Below are 21653 nucleotides of genomic sequence, written 5' to 3' on the forward strand. Positions count from 1 at the left end.
TAAAAAATCCACGTCTATTGCTGTGATGGTCAATGAAAAAAATTTCTTTAAAAAATCCACGTTTATTGCTGTGATGGTCACTGAAAAAATTTTCTTTAAAAAATCCACGTTAATTGCTGTGATGGTCAATGAAAAAATTTTCTTTAAAAAATCCACGTTTATTGCTGTGATGGTCAATGAAAAAATTTTCTTTAAAAAATCCACGTTTATTGCTGTGATGGTCAATGAAAAAATTTTCTTTAAAAAATCCACGTTTATTGCTGTGATGGTCAATGAAAAAATTTTCTTTAAAAAATCCACGTTTATTGCTGTAATGGTCAATGAAAAAATTTTCTTTAAAAAATCCACGTTTATTGCTGTGATGGTCAATGAACAAATTTTCTTTAAAAAATCCACGTTTATTGCTGTGATGGTCAATGAAAAAATTTTCTTTAAAAAATCCACGTTTATTGCTGTGATGGTCAATGAAAAAATTTTCTTTAAAAAATCCACGTTTATTGCTGTGATGGTCAATGAAAAAATTTTCTTTAAAAAATCCACGTTTATTGCTGTAATGGTCAATGAAAAAATTTTCTTTAAAAAATCCACGTTTATTGCTGTGATGGTGAATGAAAAAATTTTCTTTAAAAAATCCACGTTTATTGCTGTGATGGTCAATGAAAAAATTTTCTTTAAAAAATCCACGTTTATTGCTGTGATGGTCATTGAAAAAATTTTCTTTAAAAAGTCCACGTTTACTGCTGTGATGGTCAATGAAAACATTTTCTTTAAAAAACCTACTTTTATTGCTGTGGTGGTTAATGAAAAATTTTTCTTTAAAAAATCCACGTTTATTGCTGTGATGGTCAATGAAAAACTTTTCTTTAAAAAATCCACGTTAATTGCTGTGATGGTCAATGAAAAAATTTTCTTTAAAAAATCCACGTTTATTGCTGCGATGGTCAATGAAAAAATATTCTTTAAAAAATCCACGTTTATGGCTGTGATGGTCAATGAAAAAATTTTCTTTAAAAAATCCACGTTTATTGCTGTGATGGTCAATGAAAAATATTCTTTAAAAAATCCACGTTTATTGCTGTGATGGTCAATGAAAAAATTTTCTTTAAAAAATCCACGTTTATTGCTGTGATGGCCAATGAAAAAATTTTCTTTAAAAAATCCACGTTTATTGCTGTGATGGCCAATGAAAAAATTTTCTTTAAAAAATCCACGTTTATTGCTGTGATGGTCAATGAAAAAATTTTCTTTAAAAAATCCACGTTTATTGCTGTGATGGTCAATGAAAAAATTTTCTTTAAAAAATCCACGTTTATTGCTGCGATGGTCAATGAAAAATTTTTCTTTAAAAAATCCACATTTATTGCTGAGCTGGTCAATGAAAAAATTTTCTTTAAAAAATCCACGGTTATTGCTGTGAAGGTCAATGAAAAAATTTTCTTAAAAAAACCGACGTTTATTGCTGTGAAGGTCAATGAAAAAATTTTCTTTAAAAAACCGACGTTTATTGCTGTGAAGGTCAATGAAAAAATGTTCTTTAAAAAATCCTCTTTAAATGAAACAATTTTCTTTAAAAAATCCACGTTTATTGCTGTGATGGTCAATGAAAAAATTTTCTTTTAAAAATCCTCGTTAAATGAAAAAAATTTTCTTTAAAAGATCCACTTTTATTGCTGTGATGGTCAATGAAAAAATTTTGTTTTAAAAATCCTCGTTTATTGGTGTGATGGTAAATGAAAAAAATTTGTTTTAAAAATCCTCGTTTATTGGTGTGATGGTAAATGAAAAAATTTTGTTTTAAAAATCCTCGTTTATTGCTGTAATGGTCAATGAAAAAATTTTGTTTTAAAAATCCTCGTTTATTGCTGTGATGGTCAATGAAAAAATTTTCTTTTAAAAATCCACGTTAATTTGTCTACCAATCTTTGAAAATATTCTTAAACCAATTTACAACCATCTTTGAACTTGATGAAAATCTTAAATTAATTCAAGCAACTAAATCGAATTTTCCGCTTCAAATAACACTAACTGCTTGCGAGTGCAGAAGCTTTAATCCGCCTTCGTTTTGCATTTGTTTACTTTTCGTCTGAAATATTAAGGAAAATGGAAATGGACGTTGTTTTTGCCATTGTTTTCAATAATAATAGAGTAATTTTGGTGTAATAATCGCATCTGAGGAAATTTCTGCAATTTAAGCAACAACAAAAAGCATTCAAAAAAGAACAATCAAAAGGGAAAAATGAACTCGCAAGCAAAGAAAATTCAAATTAAGGATACGTAACCACTCTGGCAAAAACACAAATAAAACGAATAAGTTTTCTTCTATTTCTTTACAGCTAATAATACTAAGCGACCGTTCGACCGACCACCGACATAATAATAACAACAATAATAACAGTCAGTAATAACAACAATTGTAATACAAAACTCAAATAAAAAGTGAAGAAAAAGAACTCGCAACGGTAACGGAAAGAAAAATACACAACATATAAATGGCTAATAATAATCAAATAAAAACAACAAAGGGAATACAACAACAACAAGGATGGAAATTCTGTAATTAAAGGGAATAGAATAGTTTTCATTTCGAACCATCATCAGACCAACAAATGGGCTATCATTTGAATAAAAGTGGCTTTTTAAAGAATATTTTTTTCATGGACCATCACAGCAATAAACGTGGATTTTTAAAGAATATTTTTTCACAGACCATCGCAGCAATAAATGTGGATTTTTTAAAGAATATTTTTCCATGGGCCATCAAGGCACTAAACGTGGATTTTTTAAAGAATATTTTTCCATGGGCCATCGAGGCAATAAACGTGGATTTTTTAAAGAATATTTTTCCATGGGCCATCAAGGCAATAAACGTGGATTTTTTAAAGAATATTTTTCCATGGACCATCAAGGCAATAAACGTGGATTTTTTAAAGAATATTTTTTCATGGGCCATCAAAGACATAAACGTGGATTTTTTAAAGAATATTTTTCCATGGGCCATCAAGGCAATAAACGTGGATTTTTTAAAGAATATTTTTCCATGGGCCATCAAGGCAATAAACGTGGATTTTTTAAAGAATATTTTTCCATGGGCCATCAAGGCAATAAACGTGGATTTTTTAAAGAATATTTTTCCATGGGCCATCAAGGCAATAAACGTGGATTTTTTAAAGAATATTTTTTCATGGGCCATCAAAGACATAAACGTGGATTTTTTTAAAGAATATTTTTTCATGGGCCATCAAAGACATAAACGTGGATTTTTTAAAGAATATTTTTCCATGGGCCATCAAGGCAATAAACGTGGATTTTTTAAAGAATATTTTTCCATGGGCCATCAAGGCAATAAACGTGGATTTTTTAAAGAATATTTTTCCATGGGCCATCAAGGCAATAAACGTGGATTTTTTAAAGAATATTTTTTCATGGGCCATCAAAGACATAAACGTGGATTTTTTTAAAGAATATTTTTTCATGGGCCATCAAAGACATAAACGTGGATTTTTTAAAGAATATTTTTTCATGGGCCATCAAAGACATAAACGTGGATTTTTTAAAGAATATTTTTTCATGGGCCATCAAAGACATAAACGTGGATTTTTTAAAGAATATTTTTTCATGGGCCATCAAAGACATAAACGTGGATTTTTTAAAGAATATTTTTTCATGGGCCATCAAAAACATAAACGTGGATTTTTTAAAGAATATTTTTCCATGGGCCATCAAGGCAATAAACGTGGATTTTTTAAAGAATATTTTTTCATGGGCCATCAAAGACATAAACGTGGATTTTTTTAAAGAATATTTTTTCATGGGCCATCAAAGACATAAACGTGGATTTTTTAAAGAATATTTTTTCATGGGCCATCAAAGACATAAACGTGGATTTTTTAAAGAATATTTTTTCATGGGCCATCAAAGACATAAACGTGGATTTTTTAAAGAATATTTTTTCATGGGCCATCAAAGACATAAACGTGGATTTTTTAAAGAATATTTTTTCATGGGCCATCAAAGACATAAACGTGGATTTTTTAAAGAATATTTTTTCATGGGCCATCAAAGACATAAACGTGGATTTTTTAAAGAATATTTTTTCATGGGCCATCAAAGACATAAACGTGGATTTTTTAAAGAATATTTTTCATGGACCATCAAAGACATAAACGTGGATTTTTTAAAGAATATTTTTTCATGGGATATCAAAGACATAAACGTGGATTTTTTAAAGAATATTTTTTCATGGGCTATCAAAGACGTAAACGTGGATTTTTTAAAGAATATTTTTTCATGGGCCATCAAGGCAATAAACGTGGATTTTTTAAAGAATATTTTTTCATGGGCCATCAAAGACATAAACGTGGATTTTTTAAAGAATATTTTTCCATGGGCCATCAAGGCAATAAACGTGGATTTTTTAAAGAATATTTTTCCATGGGCCATCAAGGCAATAAACGTGGATTTTTTAAAGAATATTTTTTCATGGGCCATCAAAGACATAAACGTGGATTTTTTAAAGAATATTTTTCCATGGGCCATCAAGGCAATAAACGTGGATTTTTTAAAGAATATTTTTCCATGGGCCATCAAGGCAATAAACGTGGATTTTTTAAAGAATATTTTTTCATGGGCCATCAAAGACATAAACGTGGATTTTTTAAAGAATATTTTTCCATGGGCCATCAAAGACATAAACGTGGATTTTTTAAAGAATATTTTTTCATGGGCCATCAAAGACATAAACGTGGATTTTTTAAAGAATATTTTTTCATGGGCCATCAAAGACATAAACGTGGATTTTTTAAAGAATATTTTTTCATGGGCCAACAAAGACATAAACGTGGATTTTTTAAAGAATATTTTTTCATGGGCCATCAAAGACATAAACGTGGATTTTTTAAAGAATATTCTTTCATGGGCCATCAAAGACATAAACGTGGATTTTTTAAAGAATATTTTTTCATGGGCCATCAAAGACATAAACGTGGATTTTTTAAAGAATATTCTTTCATGGGCCATCAAAGACATAAACGTGGATTTTTTAAAGAATATTTTTTCATGGGCCATCAAAGACATAAACGTGGATTTTTTAAAGAATATTTTTTCATGGGATATCAAAGATATAAACGTGGATTTTTTAAAGAATATTTTGGGCCATCAAGGCAATAAACGTGGATTTTTTAAAGAATATTTTGGGCCATCAAGGCAATAAACGTGGATTTTTTAAAGAATATTTTGGGCCATCAAGGCAATAAACGTGGATTTTTTAAAGAATATTTTGGGCCATCAAGGCAATAAACGTGGATTTTTTAAAGAATATTTTGGGCCATCAAGGCAATAAACGTGGATTTTTTAAAGAATATTTTGGGCCATCAAGGCAATAAACGTGGATTTTTTAAAGAATATTTTTCCATTGGCCATCAAGGCAATAAACGTGGATTTTTTAAAGAATATTTTTTCATGGGTGATAAGACCACTAAACGTGGATTTTTTAAAGAATATTCTTTCATGGGTGATCAGACCAATAATTGTGGATTTTTTAAAGAATATTTTTTCATGGGTGATCAGACCAATAAACGTGGATTTTTTAAAGAATATTTTTCCATGGGCCATCCAGGCAATAAACGTGGATTTTTTAAAGAATATTTTTTCATGGGTGATCAGACCAATAAACGTGGATTTTTTAAAGAATATTTTTCCATGGGCCATCAAGTCAATAAACGTGGATTTTTTAAAGAATATTTTTTCATGGGTGATCAGACCAATAAACGTGGATTTTTTAAAGAATATTTTTCCATGGGCCATCAAGTCAATAAACGTGGATTTTTTAAAGAATATTTTTCCATGGGCCATCAAGGCAATACACGTGGATTTTTTAAAGAATATGTTTCCATGGGCCATCAACGCAATAAACGTGTATTTTTTAAAGAATATTTTTCCATGGGTGATCAGACCAATATACGCGGATTTTTTAAAGAATATTTTTTCATGGGTGATCAGACCAATAAACGTGGATTTTTTAAAGAATATTTTTTCATGGGTGATAAGACCACTAAACGTGGATTTTTTAAAGAATATTTTTTCATGGGTGATCAGACCAATAATCGTGGATTTTTTAAAGAATATTTTTTCATGTGTGATCAGACCAATAAACGTGGATTTTTTAAAGAATATTTTTTCATGGGTGATCAGACCAATAATCGTGGATTTTTTAAAGAATTTTTTTTCATGGGTGATCAGACCAATAAACGTGGATTTTTTTAAGAATATTTGTTCATGGGTGATCAGACCAATAAACGTGGATTTTTTAAAGAATATTGGTTTATGGGTGATCAGACCAATAAACGTGGATTTTTTAAAGAATATTTTTTCATGGGTGATCAGACCAATAAACGTGTGTTTTTAAAGAATATTTTTTCATGGGTGATCAGACCAATAAACGTGGATTTTTTAAAGAATATTTTTTCATGGGTGATCAGACCAATAAACGTGGATTTTTTAAAGAATATTTTTCCATGGGCCATTAAAGCAATAAAGGTGAATTTTTCAAAGAATATTTTTTCATGGGCCATTAAAGCAATAAACTTGGATTTTTTAAAGAATATATTTTTTAAACAGGTGATCCATTATCGGTTTTCCGTCCCTGCCAGAAAAAAACACCTAATAAACTTTTTTCCCTGTTGTTGTTATTCTTCTCTTTACTTCAAAGCAAATAATAATTTAAAAAAAAACGCGGCGGTCAGTGGTACATTTGCTGGTAAAATGCACCTATAACAACAACGGCAAACGCTTAATATCAACAATCAAACAGGAACAATACTTTAACTACAGAGCTGTTATATTGACTATCCGGTAAGGAAAAAAAAAATTAACGAATTAACTTCCATTGACTGGAGGAAGGGCAGAGGCAAGTTTATTGAATCAATTCTACTATGAAAGCATTGTAAAATATTTTTTACTGCAGTCAATAGAATTCGAGCAGCAGTCAGTCAAAGGGGATTTGTGTTGAAAAAAAACTCGCAGTTTTTTCGTTTCAAATTTTACACCAGACATTTTGTAGCCGCTAAGGGCCATTTATAACTGATGGATGAGTGGATAGTAGTGGATAATATGTCTGCAACCAAGTGATTTTTGGGCTTTTGAAGGTTGGCCAGAATATAAAGGAAAATAGGGTGTGTAATAAATCTTTCAAAAATACCCTACAAAACATAAAAATTAGGTCTGTTGGGATAATTATCCTCGATCGCTCACCCATTTAAAATAACATCTTTTTGCGGCTTGGTTCGTCGTCATCACCAATACAAAACTGCACAAAACTTGAGTTTGTGGTTATAGAAGAAAATGTCCTGTTCTATTGGGGTATCTCTTTAGAGAAAGGGATGCGGTTGAACTATCATCCTATCACTTATCACAGCCAATCTTCAAGTATTTATCTCGACCCATCCGAATAAACCACAATACTCGAGAGTGTAATATAGTCGGCCTTTTTATGAAAGTTGAAGTTATTTACTTTTTTTGTGCTGTTGATGTGAATGTTGTTTTTGTTGTCGGTATTTGCCCCATTCATTCGGTCTGCTGACCAGCGACAAATAACACCAACAATCCTCGCTGCTCTCATTCCTTTATTTTTGCTTTGTTTGTTGGCATAGTAAAGCATATGATTTCGATATTTCGTGCCAAAGGAAATTTCAAACCAAAAATCACGCGGATGAAATTCCACAATGTGAAAAAACTACAATAACAACAACATCAACAGCAACACAGAGTTTCACATCACAAAATTCCATACCATAGAGATTCAGTCATCAGCTAAAGGTTCTGGTACTGAGGAAAAACAGTAAACAATCAGTGAGAAAAAAGGAAAACAACAAGTGAAAGAACTCACGAGGGACCCAGGGAATATAAAAGCAGTCAGCTATTTTTGTAAGGAGAGAGATGAAGAGTGTATATCTGTGGTGTGGTGTAGTATAGCAAAGATGATTTTTTTACAAATGTGGGAACAGTGGGGGACTGGGAAAATACTTGAAATTTTTTTTAAATCCACGTTTATTTGGTAATAATGTAAGGAGAGAGATGAAGAGTGTATATCTGTGTACCCTATGTGTGGTGTAGTATAGCAAGGATGATTTTTTTTACAAATGTGGGGGCAGGGAAAATACTGGATTATATATATATATATATATATATTTTTTAAATCCACGTTTATTTGGTAATAATTGCTTGAAAAATATTCTTTCAAAAATAGACGCTTATTTGGTTAAGGGTTCATGAAAAATATTTTTTTAAAAAATACACGTTTTTTTGTTTAAAGATCCTTGAAAAATATTTTTCAAAAAATCCACATTTATTTGGTTTAAGGTATTTTACAAATATTATTTAAAAAGTCCACGTTTATTTGGTTAATGGTCCTTGAAAAATATTCTTTAAAAAATCGAAGTTTAAACAATCAAAAAACCAAGTTAATTTGGTTAATGGTGGTCGAACATTATTCTTTAAAAATCCACGTTTATTTGGATAGGGGTTCTTGGAAAATATTTTTTAAAAAATACGCGTTTTTTCGGTTAAACGTTCTTGAAAATTATTTAAAAAATCCAGGTTTATTTGGTTATAGGTCGTTGAAAAATATTCATTTAAAAACCCCACTTTTATTTGGTTTAAAGTCCTTTAAGAATATTATTTAAAAAATCCACGTTTATTTGGTTATGGGTCGTTGAAAATATTCATTAAAAATCCACGTTTTAAAAAAAATACTCTTTAAAAAAACCACGTTTTTGAAAAAAATATTCTTTAAAAAATCCACGTTTAAAAAAAAAACTCTTTAAAAAATCCAAGTTTTTGAAAAAAATATTCTTTAAAAAAATCCACGTTTTAAAAAAAATACTCTTTAAAAAATGCACGTTTTTGAAAAAAATATTCTTTATAAAATCCAAATTTTTGGGAAAAATATTCTTTAAAAAATCCACGTTTTGTTGGAAAAAATATTCTTTAAAAAATCCACGTTTTGTTGGAAAAAATATTCTTTAAAAAATCCACGTTTTGTTGGAAAAAATATTCTTTAAAAAATCCACGTTTTGTTGGAAAAAATATTCTTTAAAAAATCCACGTTTTGTTGGAAAAAATATTATTTCTTTCTATTCGTTTCTGAAAAAATTATTCTTTAAAAAATCCACGTTTTTGGAAAAATTATTCTTTAAAAAATCCACGTTTTTGGAAAAAATTATTCCTTAAAAAATCCACGTTTTTGGAAAAATTATTCTTTAAAAAATCCAGGTTTTTGGAAAAATTATTCTTTAAAAAATCCACGTTTTTGGAAAAATTATTCTTTGAAAAATCCACGTTTTTGGAAAAATTATTCTTTAAAAAATCCACGTGGTTGGAAAAATTATTCTTAAAAAAATCTACGTTGTTGGAAAAAATATGCTTTAAAAATCCACGGTTTTGAAAAATTACTCTTTAAAAAATCCACGTTTTTGGAAAAATTACTCTTTAAAAAATCCACGGTTTTGAAAAATTACTCTTTAAAAAATCCACGTTTTTGGAAAAATTATTCTTTAAAAAATCCACGTTTTTGGAAAAATTATTCTTTAAAAAAATCCACGTTTTTGGAAAAATTATTCTTTAAAAAAAAACAGGTTTTTGGAAAAATTATTCTTTAAAAAATCCAGGTTTTTGGAAAAATGTTTCTTTAACAAATCCAAGTTTTTGGAAAAATTATTCTTTAAAAAATCCACGTTTTTGGAAAAATGATTCTTTAGAAAATCCAGGTTTTTGGAAAAATTATTCTTTAAAAAATCCAAGTTTTTGGACAAATTATTCTTTAAAAAAATCCACGTTTTTGGAAAAAAATATCTTTAAAAAAATCCACGTTTTTGGAAAAAAATATCTTTAAAAAATCCACGTTTTTGGAAAAAATTATTCTTTAAAAAATCCACGTTTTTGGAAAAATTATTCTTTAAAAAATCCACGTTTTTGGAAAAATTATTCTTTAAAAAATCCACGTTTTTGGAAAAATTATTCTTTAAAAAATCCATTTTCTTCGACAAATTATTCTTTGAAAAATCTAGGTTTTTTGAAAGTATTCTTTGAAAAATCTAGGTTTTTTGAAAAATTATTCTTTGAAAAATCTAGGTTTTTTGAACAATAATTTTTCAAAAAAAATCCACGTTGTTTGAAAAAAAATTATTAAAAAATCCACGTTGTTTGAAAAAAAATTATTAAAAAATCCACGTTGTTTGAAAAAAAAATTATTAAAAAATCCACGTTGTTTGAAAAAAAATTATTAAAAAATCCACGTTGTTTGAAAAAAAATTATTAAAAAATCCACGTTGTTTGAAAAAATTATTAAAAAATCCACGTTGTTTGAAAAAAAATTATTAAAAAATCCACGTTGTTTGAAAAAAATTATTAAAAAATCCACGTTGTTTGAAAAAAAATTATTAAAAAATCCACGTTGTTTGAAAAAAAATTATTAAAAAATCCACGTTGTTTGAAAAAAAATTATTAAAAAATCCACGTTGTTTGAAAAAAAATTATTAAAAAATCCACGTTGTTTGAAAAAAAAAATGATTAAAAAATCCACCTTGTTTGAAAAAAAATTATTAAAAAGTCCACCTTGTTTGAAAAAAAATTATTAAAAAATCCACGTTGTTTGAAAAAGAAATATTTATTAAAAAATATTTCTTGTTTGAAAAAAATTATTAAAAAATCCACGTTGTTTGAAAAAAGTTATTAAAAAATCCACGTTGTTTGTAAAAAATTTTAATAATTCTAACATTTTTTAAAAAATCCACGTTTTTGGAAAAATTATTCTTTAAAAAATCCACCTTTTTTGAAAAATTATTCATTGAAAAATCTAGGTTTTTGGAAAAATTATTCTTAAAAAAAATCCACGTTGTTTGAAAAAAAAAATACTAAAACAATCCAAGTTGTTTGAAAAAAATTATTAAAAAATCCAAGTTGTTTGAAAAAAAATAATTAAGAAATCCACGTTGTTTGAAAAAAAAAACTAATTAAAAAATCCAAGTTGTTTGAAAAAAAAATATTAAAAAATCCACGTTGTTTGGAAAAAAATTTTTAAAAGATCCACGTTGTTTGAAAAAAATTATAAAAAATCCAAGTTGTTTGAAAAAAAATGATTAAAAAAATCCACGTTGTTAAAAAAAAAATTATTAAAAATCCACGTTGTTTGAAAAAAGTTATTAAAAAATCCACTTTGTTTGTAAAAAATTTTAATAATTCTAACATTCTTTAAAAAATCCACGTTTTTGGAAAAATTATTCTTTAAAAAATCCACTTTTTTGAAAAATTATTCTTTGAAAAATCTAGGTTTTTGGAAAAATTATTCTTAAAAAAAATCCACGTTGTTTGAAAAAAAATACTAAAACCATCCAAGTTGTTTGAAAAAAAAATTATTAAAAAATCCACGTTGTTTGAAAAAAAATAATTAAGAAATCCACGTTGTTTGAAAAAAAACTAATTAAAAAATCCAAGTTGTTTGAAAAAAATATATTAAAAAATCCACGTTGTTTGAAAAAAAATATTAAAAATTCCACGTTGTTTGAAAAAAAATTATTAAAAATTCACGTTGTTTGAAAAAAATTATTAAAAAATCCAAGTTGTTTGAAAAAAATTATTAAAAAATCCACGATGTGTGAAAAAAATTATTAAAAAATCCACGTTTTTTGAAAAAAAATTATTAAAAAATCCACGTTGTTTGAAAAAAAAAATATTAAAAAATCCACGTTGTTTGAAAAAAAATATTAAAAAATCCACGTTGTTTGAAAAAAAAAATTATTAAAAAATCCACGTTGTTTGAAAAAAAAATTATTAAAAAATCCACGTTGTTGGGAAAATATTTTTTAAAAAATCCACGTTGTTTGAAAAAAAATATTAAAAAATCCACGTTGTTTGAAAAAAAAAAATTATTAAAAAATCCACGTTGTTTGAAAAAAAAATTATTAAAAAATCCACGTTGTTGGGAAAATATTTTTTAAAAAATCCACGTTGTTTGAAAAAAAATATTAAAAAATCAACGTTGTTTGAAAAACAAATTATTAAAAAATCCACGTTGTTTGAAAAAAAATTATTAAAAAATCCACGTTGTTGGGAAAATATTTTTTAAAAAATCCACGTTGTTGGAAAAAATATTCTTTAAAAATCCACGTTTTTGGAAAAAATGTTATTTAAAAAAATTCACGTAGTTGAAATAATAGTTTTTAAAAAATCCACGTTGTTGAAATAATAGTTTTTAAAAAATCCACGTTGTTGGAAAAAATATTTATTAAAAAATCCACGTTGTTGGAAAAATATTATTTAAAAAATCCACGTTGTTGGAAAAATATTATTTTATATTATTTGGAAAAAATATTTATTTAAAAATCCACGTTGTTGGGAATATACTTTTTTTTTAAATCCACGTTGATGGAAAAATTATTTTTTAAAACATTCACATTTTTGATAAAAATAATCTTTACATTCTTATTAAATAAAATTTTCTTCGATATATAACACATACTGTAATATTTTAAATTTTTTTCTCTAAATCCTCCCACTGTGCCCAGATAATATAGTTCATATTTTCCTCTTCTTTTTTATTTACCATATGTATTAACTTACCCGCCGTACCGTTGGGCAACTCAATGGGCACTCCATTTTCACGTCGCCATATAATTTGAGGCTCAGGTGAACCGGTAGCTGCACATTTGAGTGTCACATTACTGCCCTCACGTACCACCATATCCGTGCTTGTTGGATAATCCAATATGTCCGGTGGTACTGTATGACGAGAAGGAAAACGACGACGACAATGGCAATGATGTCCGTGTCCACATGAGGAGTGATAATGGTGTTCGAATTGTTGAAATCAGCATATTTTTCACAAGTAGGTAGCAGGCAACAACAACAAACACAGAATCATGTTTTTGTAGTTAAGGTGGAAGAGGATCATCACAAAGGTGAAACGTTTCCAATGCAGGTTGTTGTTTGTTGGTTATGATAAGGAGCCAAAAGGATAAGCGTACACGTCCGTTGGCAATGAATATATTGTTGGTGTTAGTAGCCACAGCCAACAATGTGATTGTGTGTGTGGTCATTCATTCACGATTACACAAACAACAATTATATTTTGTTTGGTTTAATGTTTGGTTTTTTTTTTTTGTTTGGTTGGTGTTGTTGTTATTTTCAATAACAATTAATTTTGTTTTTAAATTTTATTTATATGATTACACGGGAAAAGTTTATCCACATTGGTAAGGGAAGGAGGTAGGAGTCCGTAATCGGATGGTGTTTTTTGGTAAAACGGAAATCATCAACATTGCCACCATCATCAGCAGCAAAAACCATCACAGGATAGCCCCCCATCCCAATTCGGACAGCACAATTCAAAAATCATTTATTTCGAACGGTTTTTTGTCGTTTGCGGCAGTTGTTGTTTTTGTTGTTTGGTACAACCATAATGTTATTTTTGCATGTTTTTTGTTTGTTTTCATTCGGTCGTATAACAACAACAACATCAACGATGATTTTTTTGTTTCCCCACCAAATTCGTTGTTTGGCATATGTTTTTGTTGTTCCACATGGCCATTATCGTTGTGTAGCCATCATCATCATGGTTTTGCCATCATCACATAATTATAATGGGGCAGCAGCGTGGTAAGGGATCATCAGCCATGGCCACAAGCATGTTGGCCAACATCATCACAACACAATTCATGGTTGTTGTTTTCAGTTTAGTTTTTTGTTGTTGTTGTTTTTGTTTCGCCAAAAAAGTATTTAGTCACCCCATTGTCATTTGTTTTAACGTCGTTATTATAATAGTTGGTATAGTTGTTGTTGGTGTTATTGTTGTTGCCAGGATTGTCGTCATTTTCACCATCGTTGCATTTGGTGGAATGTTGTAGTCGGTCGTCGGTGGCATTGGTGGTGACGTTGCCGTTGAATGATTGTGTTAACCACCAACGTGTTTAAAACGTAATTAGTTTTATGATTTTCACAATTCACCGAATCGTTATTGTCGTTGGTGTTTTTTGTTCAGTGTTTATATGAAAAGAAATTTAAGAACATGCCGGGTAATTAGTTTAAGTTTGTCGAATAGTTAATAATTTAATCATTAATTAAAGGGACATTTAACAATTTTGAGAGAGTATGTCGTTTTAAAATTAGAAATATTTTATTGAGAATTTGTCTCCAAAAATTAAGAAAGGCTTTCAAAAAATTTCCCTCGATTAGTTTTTGGTAATGGAAAAAATGCTTTAAATTGTCTGTCTTTAAAGTCCAGAGCATGGTATAATTTCTGACCTTCGGGGAAGAATGGATGAGTTCCACAGGGCCCAGATCAATCCCACGGCAGCGTGTTCTACGACACCGGATTGACCTGGAACCGTGTTCCGTCCAGCGGCTGCCACCTCACTGCACATATGTTGGTATTTCTATCAGAGCTCAGATTTACTCGCGAGTGGAAATTTGGGATTAGGTGGTTATTTTTTTTTGTTGCAATTTTTTTGGTGGTTGTGGGACAAGTTTATTTGGGGTTGGGGTATGTTTTAGTTTGGTGGTGGGGAGGGGGCAAGTTGGCCCCTCAACTTTTTTGAATTCGAAAAGAGTTTCACTCGGGAGTGAAATTCGAGTGATTTCGAGCGAGTATTCGGAGCTCTGATTTCTATCGTTTTTCTGTGTTGGATCCAGATTCTTTTGATCCGTGTCGGGACGGAGAAAAACCCAGGACCAACATATTTGTGCTCGGTTTGTCACATCTACTCCCAAAAGCAATTTCGGTGGGATGCAATAGATGTCGGGAGTGGGTGCATCTAAGGGGTTGTTCTGGACTTGTCCATGCGAGGGGCTATGAGAGGGACTATAATACTGCATGCTGCTCAAACACAGCCCCCACTGAGTCGTCGTTGTCGGATGAAGCGACTCCCCCGCAATCCCACCAACAGCAACTGCATACACAGCGCTTAACACCAGACATTGTTGTTTTTAATCACTGAAAATGCATCCTTTTTGCAATTTAATTGCAGTGGACTCCGAGGTAAGATCGAGATAATAATGGATTTCATGAGTCAGAAGAATATCATGGTCTCGGCAGTGGGGACAAAGCTCAACAACAACTGCAGCCTTCAGAGTTGTGATGGTTACAACGTACTGAGGAAGGATGGCACCACAAATTGAGTTGGGGGCTTTCGTATTGGACCAGTCTCTTCAATACAGACCTATCTCGCTTGAGGCTGGCTTTAATGACCCGTATATGGAACGTATGGAGATAGCAGTCAGGCGTGGAACTGCAGAGGTGGAATTGCCGCCTATGAATAGGTGTACTCCAGTTTAGCCCTCATTTGGAATGTCATAGCCGACTGATCTTGGCAGACTGTAATGCTCATCATGAGTTGTGGCATTCGGTCCTCGGTAACGGCCAGAGGGGTATAGTGTTGGCTCAGCAGATTGATAGCTGAACGTTTTGTACGGGCAATGTAGACACCCCTACCAGAATTAGCGGAGAGCGTCACAGTTCGCCAGACATAAACATCGTGCCACCTGGTCTGACGTCACCTGGGAACCCGTCATTTTTATACTCTACACCATGATATGGAGGGAATAACTAAATTTGTCCGTTTCCGTTTGAAATATTCATCGGAGATCCTATAGAGTATATATATTCTTGATCAGGGCAAATACTAAGTCGATCTAACCATTTTGGCATGTCCGTCCGTCCGTTCGTCTGTTGAAATCAAGATAGAAATTTGTAATTTGGTGTAGAAGTTTCTATTACTCCTAGGATTATTGGTATTGCAAAGGGGCTATATCGGTCCACGTTTCGATATAGCCCCCATAGAACGTTACCACCCGATTTTCGGTATATTAAAAGTTTTAGCCTCGTTATCACTCCGAAGTGGCTGAAATTTGGCTATGAGTCTTCGTTGGGGGTGTAAAACTTTCCTCCTGAAATTTGTCGATATAAGTTCACGCCTTCATAGAGCCCCCATAGAACGGTACCTCCCGATTTTCGGTATTTTGAAGGTTGTGGCCACAATAATTCACTGGAATGGCTGAAATTTGGTATTTAGTCTTCGTTGAGGGTATACAGTTTTCTTCCAGAAATTTGTCGGTATATAGCCCCAATAGAACGTCACCTCCGGATGTTCGGTATTTTGAAGGTTTTAGCATCATTATCACACCGAAATGGCGGAAATTTGGTACTGAGTCTTCGTTGGGAGTATAAAACTTTCCCCCTGAAATTTGTCGATATAGGTCCACGCCTTTATATACCCCCCATAGAACGGTACCTCCCGATTTTCGGTATTTTGAAGATTGTGGCCACCAAATTAACTGAAATGGCTGAAGTTTGGTATTTAAACTTCGTTAGGGGTATAAAGCTTTTCATATGAAATTTGTCGGTATATGTCCACTCCTTCATATGGCCACCATAGAACGGTCCCTCCCGATTTTCGGTATTTTGAAGGTTGTGGCCACCATAATTAACCGAAAGAGCTCAAATTTGCTATTTAGTCTTTGTTTGTGGTATAAAAATTTCCCCCATAAATTTGTCGGTACAGGTCCACTCCTTCATATAGCCCCCATAGAACGGTACATCCCGATTTTCGGTATTTTGATTTTGCCACCGAAATGGCAGAAGTTTGGTATGTATTTTCCCCCAGAAATTTGTCCGTAGCCCCCATAGAACGGTACCTCCCGACTTTTGGTATTTTGAAGTTTGTAACCACAACAACCCACCGAAATGGCTGAAATTCTTCGGTATACGCCCACGCTTTGATATAGGCTCTATAGAACGGTACCTTCCGATTTTCGTAATTCTGAATGTTGTGACGTCAATATCCCACCGAAAAACTGAAATTTGTTATTTAGACTTCCATGGGGTTATAAAATATTCCAGTTGAGAATTTTCAGTATAGGTCTACCATATACCTGCTGTTAGAATACCCGAAGTGAGACCAAACCACCCGGCAGAGGCGACGACATTTGCGAATGAGCGTGATGAGCTTCGTTGTAACAGTTAGGGTCAGCTTCTTAACTGGATGTTAGCAGGTTGATCGGTGAGCATAAGCGGAACAAGTGGTTACATCATTTGAAAAGTTGTAATATTGGAGTTAGGGTCAGCTCCTTAACTGGATGTTAACAGGTTGATCGGTGAGCATAAGCGGAACAAGTGGTTACATCATTTGAAAAGTTGTAATATTGGAGCCGGAATAAGTGAATTGTGGGAACGCCGAGAGTGGAGTACCTCCCCAAAGTTCTAAACCTGTCGCTAGACACGCTCATCGTTCCCGAAGTTTTCAAAATGGTTAGGAGGGTTCCCCTACTGAATTCGGGCAAGGATGCGAGCAAATATGAATCGTACATACCTACATCGCTTTTGTCGCCCGTAGCAAAGATCCTTGAGGCTATACTCCTTCCCCGCGTCAGAAATAGCTATCCGGTTGCCAATCATCAGCATGGTTTCCGTAAGCAATGCACCAAGACAACAGTGTTTGGACCAAATCTATTGCTCCGTTTATGAGATATCGAGAGTACCATTTTAGCAATTATTTTCGAACTTTTGTGGGGGATGTACCGGAATGAATGAGCCTATAAGCACCACCATCGAATTTCATCTAATATTTGAAGAAATATTACCATATGCAAATTGGGGACCAGCCACTACACATGCTGGCCGTAGGGGTTTTTACGGCTTTCGGGTCATTTTCTCAAGAAGTATGGATTTGCCACTCAAACAACTTGTATCCTCGTAATATGGTCCTTGAGTGCAACATTTTGCAAGAAAAATCAAAACCATTTGAGGGGAGATTCTGAATTGCGCCTCTCCGAAATTATGTGTGGGAGGTAGCCAAAGGTGTTGATATGTATGTATAGTCCATATTCTAACATTCCGTTACTGCCTTCGAAATTTATCGTGCGCACCATTTTAGCGAAAAGTTTGAACTTTTGTGGGGAGGTACCCAAAGGAGCGGACCGATATGGCCTATCTTAGAATTTGATTTTAAATTTGCGCAAAATATTAAGACTGTCAAATTTTGTGATAGGAGAGGTGAATAAAAGTTGTTACAAATACTACCTACCTAAAACAGCACTTTTCCGAAATTTTGTGTGGGACGTATCCGAAGCAGTGGACCGGTATTATAACTTGATCTACCGTCGGTAGAAATATTAGGATGTGCAAAGTATAGACCAAATCGGGTAGTCCCTTCGAGAGTTCTTGTGCGCAGAGTTCTCGTGCGATATGGTCAATCTTCGAACTTAAACTAAGTATATACAAAATATTATGAATGTCAAATTTTGGACCAAATCGATTGATCTGTTCGAGTTCGAAATTGTCTGAAACGGATTTCGTTCAAAAATACGTGGGGTATTAAAACATTAATTTGATGAGACACATGTTGGTCATAGGAAAGTGTATATAACCTCATTTGTCTAAAGACTGAGGGTATAACAATTGGTTTAACTCGTTCACAGTTTCACGCAATCATTTTTCACAATTTTAGACGTGGATTTTCACGACAAGAGTGAATCGATCAACCTTAAGCAATGTGAACTATTAAAAAAGCATTAAGTTTGGTCGGGCCGAACTTTTTATACCCTCCACCATAAATTATTAGTTAGTTTTCTTTCCTGACCACAATTTTAGGTGGTGATATCTTGTGACCACACATTCCCAAATGCCGAACATTGACTTATATATGTATGTTGACAATTGTTGGCGGAGAAGTTATGTGACCATTGGGAACCTCAAATGTCACATAACAAGTAGTTCAGTCAAAAAGTAGCTAAAATTCTCAAAATACATAAAACCGTGAGCTACCGTAATATGGAGGCTGTATCATACATTTCAGAGGTGAGGAGTTGTAACACTAGGAATCTCAAAGGCAAATTGCGGCTAGTTCTGTTAAAAATTGTAGCTAAGATCCTCAAAATAACGCCCGCTGTTCGTTATTTTGAGGATCTTAGCTACAATTTTTAACAGAACTAGCCGTAATTTGCCGTTTGAGATTCCTAGTGTTACAACTCCTCACCTCTGAAATGTTTGGTTATATCCATGTTATACCAAGATATGTACCTATATTGAACATTTTTGGTGGAGATTTGCTGCGACCACTGGGAACCTCGAAAGACATCTCGTTCGCCGACGCAAAAAATCAGAGTGGTGCCCAAAATGACTTTCGAAATTAGTTATATTATATTTATTTATAAATTATTAATATTATTATATTAATATTTATATTTCTCACGGTGCTCTTGAAGCAACTTTAAATGGAAGGTGCTTACACCTGGGAAGTTTTTGCGGATTCTGAAACTAAAATGTTCGTAATTAGAAAAATCAAAAAGAAACAAGTAAAAAGGCGTTAAGTTCGGCCGGGCCGAACTTTTTATACCCTCCACCATAAAATAGTCTTAATTAAAATGGAATAATTAGGGTCCTTTCACAATTTTAGGTGGAACAACTTTTCGACAATGGATAGACTCCTACTGCCTCCCACTATTGCTTAAATTACACTGTGAATACAAATGTTGGGGCAGAGATAATTCCTTTTGGAGATAAAATCCTTTGGTGTGTGTATGTTAAAAACCCCGAAGGACAGATGCGCCGTTAGTCGAACTTCCGCGTTATGGCGTCATGAAGTTTTTGCAAGAGACCCTGTAAGCCATCATGAATTAGCATTATATCTTTGTTGTTTTTGTAGAGCACTTAAGCAACAGTGAACAAGGATACAACGCTAATTCCTGATGGCCCACAGGGTCTCTAACAAAAATTTCATCACGCCATAACGCGGAAGTTCGACTCACGGCGGATCTGTCCTTCGGGGTTCATAATAAACTCACCAAGGACTTTCTTCCCCAAAAGGAATTTTCCGTGCCCCAGACGTTCACCTCCATTTTGTTGCACAGTGTTATCTAATCTATAAAAATGTGTTCAGCTATGTGAAAGGTACCACCTACGGGGCTATATCAAAGAGTCAAATTATCTTTAAAATTTTAAGCGGAAAAGTTTTATAGCTGCAGGGAACTTCAAAAGTCAAATTGAGGGTAGTTTCATCAAAACAATGTAGAACCTCAAAAATGGACCTATGTTGACGAATTTTAGTGAAGAAATTTCGTGACCACTGAAAATTCCCGAAAATCGGGAGGATATACCAAAACATGGACCTATATTGACGATGTTTCGTTGGAGATGTTTTATGACCAGTGAGAACTTCAAATGTCAAATTACAGCTATTTCGGTTAAAAACTGTAGCTAAAATTCTCAAAATACCGAAAATTGGGAGGTACCGTTATATGGGGGCTATACCAAAACATGAACCTATGTTGACAATGTTTGATGGAGATGTTTCATGACCACTGTGAACCTCAAATGGCAAATTACAGTTAGTTCGGTTAAATATTGTAACTAAAATGCTCAAAATACCGAAAATCGGAAGGTACGGCTATAAGGGGGCCATACCAAAACATGTCAAATTGCAGATAGTTCGGTTAAAAATTGCAGCTAAAATTCTCAAAATACCGAAAATCGGGAGATACCGATTGATGGGGGCTATACCAAAACATGGACCTATGTTGACGATGTTTCGTTGGAGATGTTTTATGACCACTGAGAACTTCAAATGTCAAATTACAGCTATTTCGGTTAAAAATTGTAGCTAAAATTCTCAAAATACCGAAAATCGGGAGGTACCGATATATGGGGGCTATACCAAAACATGGACCTATGTTGACGATGTTTCGTGGAGATGTTTCATGACCACTGATAACCTCAAATGTCAAATTAAAGCTAGTTCGGTTAAAAATTGTAACTAAAATGCTCAAAATACCGAAAATCGGGAGGTACGGTTATAAGGGGGCCATACCAAAACATTGACCTATGTTGACGATGTTTAGTGGAGATGTTTCATGACCACTGAGAACCTCAAATGTCAAATTGCAGATGGTTCGGTTACAAATGGTGGCTAAAATTCTCAAAATACCGAAAATCGGGAGGTACCGTTATATGGGGGCTATACCAAAACATTGACCTATGTTGACGATGTTTGGTGGAGATTTTTTATGACTACGGAGAACCTCAAATGACAAATTACAGCTAGTTCGGTTAAACACTGTAGCTAAAATTCTCAAAATACCGAAAATCGGGAGGTTCCGTTATATGGGGGCTATACCAAAACATTGACCTATGTTGACGATGTTTAGTGGAGATTTTTTATGACTACGGAGAATCTCAAATGTCAAATTGCAGATAGTTCGGTTAAAAACTGTGGCTAGAATTCTCAAAATACCGAAAATCGGGATGTACCGTTATATGGGGACTATACCAAAAAATTGACCTATGCCCATATCTTTTGGGGTATAAGTTTGTTGATCACTAGGAACCCCAAGTACCAAATTATAGCTAATTCGGTCTGCAAATGTGGCGAAGAACGTCAAAATACCTCAAATCCGGAGGTACCGTTATATGGGGGCTATACCAAACAGTGGACCGATATCTTCGAACTTGACCTGCCTATGGAAAAAAGACCCTCGGGTGCAAAATTTCAGCACTCTATCTCAATTATTGCGGATGCTAGAGTGATTACAACAGACGGACATGGCTAGATCGTCTTAGAATTTTATCCTGATCAAGAATATATATACTTTATAGGGTCGCAAATGATTAGTTC

The 21653-nt window shown here is 32.6% G+C and overlaps 1 protein-coding gene across 1 annotated transcript in view; it reads right to left on the reverse strand.

Moving 5' to 3' along the window:
* DIP-eta (Dpr-interacting protein eta) overlaps positions 1-21653 on the reverse strand; it is a 193996-nt gene that overhangs the window by 35735 nt on the left and 136608 nt on the right. The window contains 1 exon segment of the mRNA XM_073967259.1: positions 12613-12771. Coding sequence (XP_073823360.1) covers positions 12613-12771 — 159 coding nt within the window.

The sequence above is a fragment of the Musca autumnalis genome, unplaced genomic scaffold (genome assembly GCF_047663935.1).
Source record: "Musca autumnalis isolate F117 unplaced genomic scaffold, ASM4766393v1 scaffold_2, whole genome shotgun sequence".
Classification (NCBI taxonomy): domain Eukaryota; kingdom Metazoa; phylum Arthropoda; class Insecta; order Diptera; family Muscidae; genus Musca; species Musca autumnalis.